The sequence below is a fragment of the Haliotis rubra genome, unplaced genomic scaffold, assembly GCF_003918875.1.
Source record: "Haliotis rubra isolate DU_JTF1 unplaced genomic scaffold, ASM391887v1 Scf813, whole genome shotgun sequence".
In the NCBI taxonomy this organism is placed as follows: Eukaryota; Metazoa; Mollusca; class Gastropoda; order Lepetellida; family Haliotidae; genus Haliotis; species Haliotis rubra.
This window is the reverse complement of record NW_025767539.1, coordinates 414,455-425,748: the sequence shown is the minus strand read 5'-3', so window position 1 is coordinate 425,748 and position 11,294 is coordinate 414,455. Positions and strand designations below refer to the sequence as shown.

The 11,294-nt window shown below is 39.8% G+C and overlaps 1 protein-coding gene across 1 annotated transcript in view; it reads left to right on the top strand.

Moving 5' to 3' along the window:
- The first annotated feature begins 1,678 nt into the window (after positions 1-1,678).
- LOC124261881 (synaptic vesicle glycoprotein 2C-like) overlaps positions 1,679-11,294 on the top strand; it is a 36,923-nt gene continuing 27,307 nt past the window's right edge. The window contains exon 1 of the mRNA XM_046696249.1: positions 1,679-1,875. Within this exon, the coding sequence (XP_046552205.1) occupies positions 1,734-1,875 (142 nt within the window). The 5' untranslated portion in view covers positions 1,679-1,733. The remainder of the gene's footprint in view (positions 1,876-11,294) is intronic.

Here is an 11,294-nt window from a genome sequence, read left to right as displayed (position 1 = left end):
ATGGGAGTTACGATAACGTTAGCACTACGACTGTCATAAGTCTATGTTAAAGTATGGGAGTTACGATCACCTTATTGCTACGACTATCATAAGTCTGTGTTACAATATGGGAATGTGGTACCCCACCGCCCCTGTTGAACAGTGTATTTACGTAATATTCACTTAAGAAACAGTTGCACATGCTTTTGTTCCGTGGCAATATTGAATGCTCTTCGGTTTACAACTTAACCGAAAATAAGAATCTGGCTTTCATTTGGTTATATACTGTCTAGAAACATGTCTTGGTAAAATATCACTATGTTGTAATTAATATGGATGTAAAATACATTTGGATGTTTTCAGACAAATAAGTACAGGTTAAAATTGAAAACAAACAAATGAGAAACAGTACAATGTAAATTAATAAGTACTATTACTCGACTGTGGAAGATACTGCAGTGTAATATTTTTACGGCAGTATTACTCTAGTGTAATACCGATAGACGCATGACGCCATAATAGTTTACAGTTATGACATCACAATGCTAATACATCTGTCACAATGGTAATACACCTTGTTTAACTCGCGGAAAGCTGAGAGTCACCACACTGTAGGCAGCTTCTATCAAGTAGAGTTGAGTTGAGTTGGGTTTTGCGTCACATCGGCATTATTCCAGCCATATAGTGACGAGAACAAGTTTGCATCAATAAACATTGTAAGTACATACTCGGAATGAGTTTTATTTCAAAAACATATATTCATTACATTGTCATTTAAAAGCAGAAAAAGTCATAGCATCAAATTTAAAGGCAGGCAATTTGTTAGTGACATTTCACAGTTACAATTTATGGTACAGATCAACTTCCCTCAGGTAGTTCACTATCAGATGAGCGCTCACGCGGGAGAACAGATGTTTTAGGTTTGTTGCATCATAATGCGAGTCCCTTGCAGACGATAAGTCCACGCATTCAAGCAGAATATGCTTGATGGTGAAAACAGAAAACTAAACGCGCTTCCGTGAAATACCATGTTTATCAAACTCGTGAAAGATTTAGTATCATTAACCAAATCATTAACTCTTTTAATAAATATGGTATTACACAGAAGGTCGTTTGGTATCCCCTATATATTAATACCATACAAACAGATTTAGTCGTCTCTCCTCCAACTCAACAGCAACGCTTCTCTCCTCCGCACTGCCTTCAGCGCTGTTAGGAGCTTTGAACAGGTGCCCGTCGCTTTATGGCTAGGCTACTGTCTACACACATTGATGCGGTATAAAAGCTGCGCGTACCAATAACAATTCCAGTTAAGATCCCTTGCATCATGTTAAAAACAAAATAAACGCCAAGTATTGTAACTTCTGAGCAAAGAAATGTCAGATCTCAATGGATGAACGTGACCCAATTCCTAGTGTCTACGTGTGTCCACAGAGAACTGTCACTGTTTATTATGACCTAAATGTTTCGGTGAACAGTTGCAAAATCTCCCCCATTCAATTTAGAACAGAATATTCCCATTCCAAAACAGCATCATTTCAGAAAAAAGGACAACATGTTGTATTTTATTTGTAAACATAAAGTAATTTATTTACTAACACTATATAACTATGTTTTACAGCCCTGGGAAATATCAATTTAAAAAAAATCTTCAAAATATGCCGCGTCACTGTAGTTCATATTTCACAGGAAAGTAATTTAATCCACACCGTCTCAACGCAAACATGTACACAAGTTATGACTGAAGTTTACTAATGTCGGTGGACAGAACGCAGTCAGGGGAAGATCTGAGGCGTATCCAAGACGAACATTCCTTTACAATGGACGGGGACGATGAAAGGAAGCGCCTTATCCAGTGGGAAGACGGCTTCGATGGAGACGGACTGGGTAGACGAGGTTGGTAAAGATTTAAGTTGCCCTAAATCTGGAAGATCGTCAGCTGTTCTGGTAATATCAGTTTCATAATCAGTGGCATGTTACCTAACCATCGTAATGACTGTTTAGGTCACATGGTCATGATGCTAGGAAAGATTTCCTCCCGTAACCCCCGTATTTTTTTAATCATTCTATGCCTATGATTTTTGTAAAAAGCCTCAACTTAACATACCCAAAATGTAAGGAAAGAGTTTCTTCTGTTCCCCTAGCCGAGAGCCGCGATGCGGTCCTATACAGTCAAGACATGACCCTGCATCGCGATGCGGCTCTCGGCTACCGTTCCCCCAACCCTAAACACTTTTTTAAATACCCTAACCCTAAACCCTACCCCCTGGAAATAAACCTAATAAATAGAATACATTTCAAGCGGGGGTCACGGGCAGAACTGTTACCTACGAGACCAAACTCTTGGTACAGTTCCTGTTCCTGTAACCAACAAGCCCCCACTTATGAATTAGCCAGTTGTCAATAAAAATAAATATGTTAAAAGCCATTTAAATGGGGTTTAAGTACAGTGGACCATGATATTGCAACAACCATCTGAGACTAAAATGTGTAGTGATCTCTCTCTCTCACACTTTCTCTCACACTTTCTCTCACATGGATACATTCTTTCATTCTTTCCAGTAGTAACATAAACCTAATGTATGCACTATATTAATACACATATCAATACTATTCATAGAGCTGTGTACATCATAATTAACCCCTCACTCTCTCTACCCTCCCCTCTCTTCCTCCCTCCCTCCCTCTCCTTCCCTCCCTCTCTCCTTCCCCTGTCTCTCCCTCTCCGTCCTTCCCCGTCTCTCTCCTCCCACTCTCGTCCCCCTCCCTCCCCTTCCCTCCCCTCACTCTTTCTCCCTCCCTCTCCTTCCCTCCCTCCCTCCCTCTCTTTCTCTCCTCTTTCTCTCTCACACACATTCACACTTTCTCTCTCATCCTTTCATCCTTTCCAGCAGTAACATAAACCTAATGTATGCACTACAAAAGTACACACACACCAATACTATTCATAGAGCTGTGTACATCATAATTAACCAACTCCTGCCAGATTTAGTGTACTCAAAACAGTACTGTTAAATGTAATACTGTCAATTATTAAATATTGTTATAGATAGACTATAAATTATGGGATGATGATGAACCGCCCTAAAATAGTTATATGTACAATGTAAGTGACCCCCCTCCATGTCATGTACAAAAAAAGGCCTGTGAAGGTTACTGGCTATTTGAGTTATTGCTGATCACAAGAATTATGATGATAGTACTATGCCATATTTTTACAACATTGCATATCATGATGAACCCGTGAAGGTCCAGGTTGGAATATTGATCTTCAGTTACACATGCTTGTCGTAAGAGGTGACTACCAGGATCGGGTGGTCAGGCTCGCTGACTTGGTTGGCACATGTCATTGGTTCCCAATTGCGCAGATCGATGCTCATGCTGTTGATCACTGGATTGTCTGGTCCAGACTTGATTATTTACAGACAGCCGCTGTATAGCTGGAATATTGCTGAGTGTGGCGTAAAACTAAACTCACTCACTCACATCATATCATGATGAGACTGCAGAAAGACAGATAAATACTTAATGAAAAAGCCAACTGTATTAATTAGTTCTGCACACTTTAATCATTCTACTGGCTACTTGAATTATTACTGATCACAGAAAATACTAATATATGACATATATATTCAACATTGTCTGTCATGATGAGACAGCAGAATTACAGATATATGCTTAATGAAAAAAACATATTTGTCAAGTCTTAAATAACTGATCCTAGCCTCATTATATGTTACTGAGGAAATTTAAACTTACTTACTCAGTTAGAGCTGCTCGGTGTGAAGCATGGAGTGAGTGAGTTTAGTTTTACGCCGCACTCAGCAATATTCCAGCTAAATGGCGGCGGTGTGAAGTATGGAAAACCCCAATATTGCATGATAGTTTCTTCAACAACTTTTTCCGTGATCGATCATAAAGCGACAGATTTCAGATACTGTACAGAGGTTTTAGTAGACTAACAACTAGTCTCTGAAATGAACATATTTTACTGAAAAAAGTTGATAGTAAGAAAAATATAATATAATGAAAAGGAGCCCTGAGACTTTCTTCATTTTCAGAAGCTGAGGAAATCTAGACTTGCCACATTTTCTAGACTTGCCACATTTTCTAGACTTGCGTGGGCTTTCTTGGATATATTTGCTTCAGGGTCTGTACGACAGACTAAGGTTTTAGGACCATGTGTGTTATTTATGTTTTGTGCACTTATCTCTATTTTGAGTTATTTAATAGTTCATCATTCTCATTTGAACCCAAACAGACTGTAGCAGTGATCAGAGATGAGACATGTGAAAGTGTATAACACAGTGTTCGCGGTAGGAAAACAAGCTTTGCATTCCTAAAACACATAGCCTTTGAATCTTGCGTGTGCATGCCCGACCAAACCAGGAAGTGGCGAGGTCTTTAGTGGGGTCCGGGAGCATAGCCGCCATAAAATTTAGAGATTTCCATGCTCTTCAGAGCATTTTGTCATCAACAACGAGGAGAGTTCTATGGATATACAACTTCTTTAATATAATATGAGCGACGTTTCGGTGTAGCTACTAACACTGTTATCAAGCAAATGATGTACAATACTAGAGGCAAGATATATATATATACATAATAAAGTTGAACAGGAAGTGATTGATGTTTGTACAATTAATGAGGTTGATGTACAAGGTTGGAGGATGTTTACACAAGAAGGCAATGGTTACACAAACAGAGTCAGCTATGGGGGATTATTGGGAGGAAGCCAGTGATATGACAGATAGGATATCAATAGAACTCTCCTCGTTGTTCATCACACCAACTTTTAAATGCCACTCAAACAAGTAATTTTATCATCAGTTGCATGTCAAACTAGCTGAGAGAAACTTTTATGTTATTTTGTTGTTTCCTTGGGGGAAATACGTTTTTCTGTTACCTGTTGTGTTTCACGAACCGTCGGTTCACATGTCCACAAGTCTACAATGATCAACTTAACTTTCACCCATTCAACATACATGGTCATACATGGATTGGAATTTTGCAAGCCTTCTGACAAGTTATTTTGTTGTGTTTTTGCTCTATAAATCAAGCTTTAACTCGATTATAAGTAGTTTTTTGTTTAAAAATACTTCTTGCAATATATTGCAATACATCTTGCAAAACGTGCTTTCGCATCACAATATACCGCAGTATGAAAATACTCTGCAATACCCACCCCTACAAGTCAGTGAGCCTGACCACTTGATTTCGTTTGTCACCTCTTGTGACAAGCATGGGTTGCTAATGACCAGGGCCCTTATTCTTGAAACGTTCGTAGCCCTAAGAATTCTTAACTTTGATCGTAGCCAATGTTATAAGAATGGGCTTAAGAAGTTCGTAGGGCTATGAATGTTTCGAGAATAGCTAGCCAGGGCCCTATTCTCAAAACATTCGTAGCCGGAAGAGTTCTTAACTTTGATTGTAGCCAATGTGTTAAGAATGGGCTTAAGAAGTTCATAGGGCTACGAATGTTTCGATAATAGCTAGCCAGTTCTAACCCTGATCTTCCCGGATATGATGAGCCTCAGTTGTCATAACAGTTCACACAGAGGCCATCTGAGTGAGTGAGTGAGTTTAGTTTTACAACACTTTTAGCAATATTCCAGCAATATCACGGCGGGGGCATCAAGAATGGGCTTCACACTTTGTACCCATGTGGAGAATCGAACCCGGTCTTCGGCATGACGAGTGAATGCTTTAACCACTAGGCTACCCCACCGGCTTAGAGACCACCTGAGAGGTTGACTGAGTTGCTATTCCTGGCTTTGTGAAATAGCAGCAATGTTTAACCGCTGACAGAATTCAGGTTGATATGGAAGCCTTTTAGGGCCATTGATGATGATTCAACGATAAAAGTTACCTGCACTCATGTGTTGTAGGTAGCGCGGGGGTGCGGTGGGCGAGCTGGCTTCATGTTAATTAGAGTTATATCCCGTTGACCTAAGTTTTGTCTTCCTAGCGTTTGAAATGGCGCATGCTTGGTCTATCGTGAAGATAAATCAGTCAATTGGAAAGGAAAAACATAATAGCAGAAAGTATACAGGAAGTAAAACGCAAGACTGCTGGTAACTGGATGCAAGACGTGATGGAGGCTTTGAAAAGTCCAGTATCGCACAAACAAGGAACATCAAGCCTTACACGAGTGTCTACTGTGTCCTTGTCGACAGACGCCATGACAACTCCGGCTGGAGTGGAGAAAAATGACTTTGATTCTGAATATAGACGATTAAGTGAAGAGTTACATCAACTCAGGTTAGAAGACAAGAAAGCCAAACTCAGAAGAGAAATTGACAGATTAAAGGTGAAACTGACTCGTGAACAGGACGGTCACGTGAACAGAGAGGTCAACCAAAGTGAAGGTCAAAGACGTCAAGATGGTGGCGCCCATGGTAATAACAAACAGTTAGATAACACAAATTTTCTACGGGTCGATTCACTGGATACGACAAGACAAACAGTCGATCTACAAACTTATCTAAGATATCATTGGACATGTGGATGTATGCAAATTTGGGATTATTGGGTGACCAGGTCCAGAAAGGTGCATTCGACAATGATGTTGATAGTTATCTCAAGTATATGCAGGACATTGCTAGGTACTAATCCAAGTACAAGGAATATCGTAGGCTCCAAGCCAAAGATGGGTTTCGTTGGGGAACGCCATCGCAAGACATCCGGGACCATCAATTGGTCCAAAAATCCGATGGTACAACTAAAGAACTGTTGAGGTAGAATGAGCAATCACGCAACAACAGACGTCCGTATAGACCACGCGGACCTTTCACACCTGATGGTCAAGAAATATGTAGGCGGTACAATTTCACATTTTGTCGAGATGAACTGTGCAAACTGAGGCATGTCTGTAGTGTTTGTTTTGGAAGGCACAGCAAGTTAGACCATGACCTTACTGCTGACCAGGGATCCCTCCGTGGATTTCGTGGATCACCTAGAGAAGACCGTTTTTATCCAAAACACGGCCAGTCGATGTCACAAGGGAATTCAACTCATTAAATGTTGCTGCTTGGGAGGAGCTGCTACCACTCACAGATCCGGATAGAGACTATATACTTGATGGGGTTGCAAATGGTTTTAAACTTGTTGATGATGAAGATGTGAGCGTTGAGATTGAACATTGTAGTTCTAAGAAACATAGATCAGCAATGGAAAGCAAGTTGTTGGTGGAACAACAAATTTTAGAAGAAATGAGTTTAGGGAATTATGTTAAAGTGTCATCTAAACCAAAAATTGTAAGTGCCATTGGTACAATCCCAGAATCCAATGAAAAAGTGAGACTAATTCATGACGGCAGTTTGCCGGCTGGTAAAGGAATGAACAGCTTCATGACTTCATGTGACTGTGATTATTTGGACCTTCGACATTCAACCAAATTAATCAAGGAAGGGAGTTATATTGCAAAACTTGACTTGAAAAGTGCTTACAGGTCAGTTAGAATTCATCCTTCTAATTATCAAGACACTGGTTTGGCCTGGCGGTTTAAGGGAGACACAGAACTTACTTATTTCTATGATGCAAAGTTACCTTTTGGAGCCTCTAAAAGTCCCAAGATCTTTCAGTCATTAACAGCAGCTGTGTGTACAATCATGAAAAACTGGTATGGATTGGATGTTATTGCTTACTTGGATGATTTTCTGATAGTGTGTGATGATATGAATACTTGTGTGCAAGCACGTACATTACTTGTGCAACTATTACGTCGGTTTGGTTTCAATATCAACTGGAATATCAGGGATAGAAATACTTTTTTTTTTAAGTGTGCCTTAGGGCACAAGGAAATATTTTAGGTGTGCCTTTCAGAAATCAAGTGTGTCCACATGTTTTTTAGAATCAATGACTGTAGCAAGGATGATGATCTTTTGAAATTTATTGTCAGAAAACAACAAATGTAACCAGTTTTCGGTTATCACTGATAGGTCTTCTGTTAAGATGTCTTGCTTATGTTACATTTGTTCTGCTTTACCAACACCTTTAATAGCTAAGAATCGTGTGAGAGGTTAACTTTTTTCAATATGTCTAACATACACAATTTACTCTTCACTAACTGAACTATCAGTACTCACAATACTCTAAATGGAAAAACAACCAGATTTCTTTACATGATCCATCATAATTCCAGTGATTTCCTGGACGTAAAAGCAGCGTTGCAAACTCCCGCCTGCCCGTCCGTCCGGGACGGTCTGTTTTGCGACCGGACGGTCAGTTTTGAAAAGTTGCACGCCCGATGGTCTGGCTGTTGAATCAGCGTAATTTTGTAATGTATATAATGACTAAAAACATTTAAAAACATGTTATTGTGACAATAACCTGACATTAAACAGTTCCCTCCTATTTACCTCCTCTATATTTTATCTTAATCCTGAAAATTCTGGACTGGTAACTTTCCAGCCGGTCTGGTAACTTTTGAGAGTTACCAGACCAGTTGTTTGGCCGAAATTTTGGGGAGTTTACAACACTGGTAAAAGTCAATAAATGTTTTTGCTTGTTTGTCATTTACTTAAGTGTTTTGTTTGGGGATTAAATGACTACAGGTGTGCTATGTCTCTAAAAAATTAGGCGTGCCATAAGGGCACCAAGAACATTTTTTTATGTGCCATTTCGATATTTACCGTGCCATGCCGTGCATATTCGAATCCTGAATATGGTAGAAGGGCCAACCAAGAGACTCACTTTCCTTGGAGTTGAAATTGATGCAGTGCAGTGTGTGTTGAGATTACCAGACGAGAAGGTGTATGATTTAACCGAAGTGTTGCAGAGTTACAAAGAGCGCAAGTGGGCAAGCAAGAAACAGCTGGAGAAATTGGTAGGGAAAGTGAGTTGGGCAGCAATGGTTGTTCAAGGTGAACGAACATTTCTTCGTAGAATTCTGAATCTAAAGAATCTACTTCGAGACTCCAATGACAAAATTAACTTAGACAGTGATTTTATGGCAGACATTTGGTGGTGGACACAGTTCTTCAAAACTTTCAATGGAAAACAGAAGTTCCTTGACCCAAGGCCTATCAATACTTTACAAACAGATGCGTGCATGATCGGAGGTGGTGCATATTATAATGGAGATTTCTTCTGTTATGGAATCAGAACGTATTAATGTAAAAGAGGCCATGATAATTATTTTGTCTGCACAAAGGTGGTCATCAGCATGGCGGAATAAGAAGATTGTGGTGAAAACAGACAATATCACAGCCAAGTCTATTATTAATAAGAAAACATCTAGATCTCCATTTGTTGCAAGCTACATATAATTTTTCTCTTCAAGCTCAGTACCTACCAGGCTCACGTATGTGCTAGCTGACTGTATTTCCTGTTTGACTACAAACGGTAAACTATCTGAATTATTTAAATTAATACCAAATATGCAGGTGATGTATTTTTCCAGGGACTTATTGTTGTGTCACATGTCAAGTAAATTCCTCACTTCTAGGCGGGGAAAGTCTGCAGACCATGCTGAAGGTGTGGGCTAATAGACTACTTATGAACGGATGAGCACAGACAACGTCGAAAATGTACTCCAGTAGTCAACTCAAGTGTTTTCTAGAGTTCTGTAGATTATTACAGATAGAACCAGTTCCCGTGTTGGAAGCTCATTTGTTGCAGTATATTGTGTATCTTGTTGATGTGAAATGTTTCAAATATGCAAGTGTTCGCCAGTATTTGTGTATAGTCACAAATGTTCATCTCTGGCATGGCTACAATGACCCCGTCAAAGATAGTTGGCAAATTACAAGCCTTGCGAGGCGCCAGACGTGAACTAGGAGATTCACAAGCAGGGGCTGTACCCGTGACACCAGACATGCTGCTCTCAGTCCGTTCAAGATTGAACAATGTGTGAAGCCCATTTCTGGTGTCCCCCGCCGTGATGTTGCTGGAATATTGCTAAAAGCGGCGTAAAACCAAACTCAGTCAGTCAGTCAGTCAAGATTGAAACTGGACACTCTGCTTGGGGCATCAACAGTCATGAGTTGCCTGCTGGGGTTTTACGGTATGCATTGTCTTATGCAGAACTGTGTTTCGTGTGGATAGAGACATAAGACTGTGTGATGTATCAACAATAGAGGGGGATATGTGCGTGACTCTACGCTGGTCTAAGACATTACAATTTCGTGAGAAGTGTCTGCAGGTAATCCTGCCGGCGATTGAATCCCATCCATTAGACCTGGTGTCAGCTGTAAGTACTCGTCTGATGACGTCTTTATTATCATAAATTATCATAAAGACATGTCATCAGACGAGTACTTACAACATTTTCTGTGATGCAACACACCGTGTAATTGTGCGAGTAAACACTGGCATCCGAGAATGTATGATGTCAGAAAACACATTTTATTTGATTAAATCCCATTTTCATTCATTAAAACCGTTTACAATAACAACGCAGAAACCGTGAGTGAAATGGCATGATAAAGTTATTACGTTGTTTCACTGTTCATCTATTATTATTAAAAACAAATCCTGCATGTTTTAAGCATCTGAAAAACCATGGATATCTACGATAAACACTGTTAATTGCAATCCGCACTGAATTTCACTAATTTACAACGTGATTAACCAGAGCTCAACAGTGGATTTGTTGATGTGCTATTTTCGATGACGTGAATATGTGTGATCACTGGGCAACTTTTTTTTATGGGAGTCACGGATTACCCCGCGGTTTCACCGAATCTGCGGTAATGCGAAGAGCGTTATTGCAAGGGATGACTGTATATAACAAAACTGATCCCTGTAAAATTAGCACATATATGGTTCACCAACCAGCTGTGGATTAGAGGTACTTCACTATTCATTATTAATACATTAACGCGTGATGGCATTTGATGGATGGAATTTATCACGCTGAAACATTATTGTGTCGTGTGCACATTAGTTCAAAGACAGTACAGTGAATCCTGTCTAAACCGGCACCCAATGGGACAGAAATCAAATGCCAGTTTAGAAAGGTGCCGGATTAGACAGGTGCTGGTGTTGGCAGGTGTCCCTGAATTTGTAAAACAAATTAAATATTCAAGACAGGTGAGCGCGCCAACAATGCTGGAATGATCACCCTTATCCTGTGTGTGAAATAGCCCGCTAGTCCGTGGCTAGCAAAAATTAAGTCGGGCCAGTAAATCTCCACAGTCACTGGCCCGTCTGGCAAGTGAATTTTCATGGGGTCATTTTGTGAATATATCACTCTCTCTGACTTTTTAACGTATAATACACGTTTAAATCATGCAGGATTATGGCCTGATAAAAATATTCATCATATGTCTCGTCAATAATATCTTATTCTCATCTATTTTTGTAATCTTTTG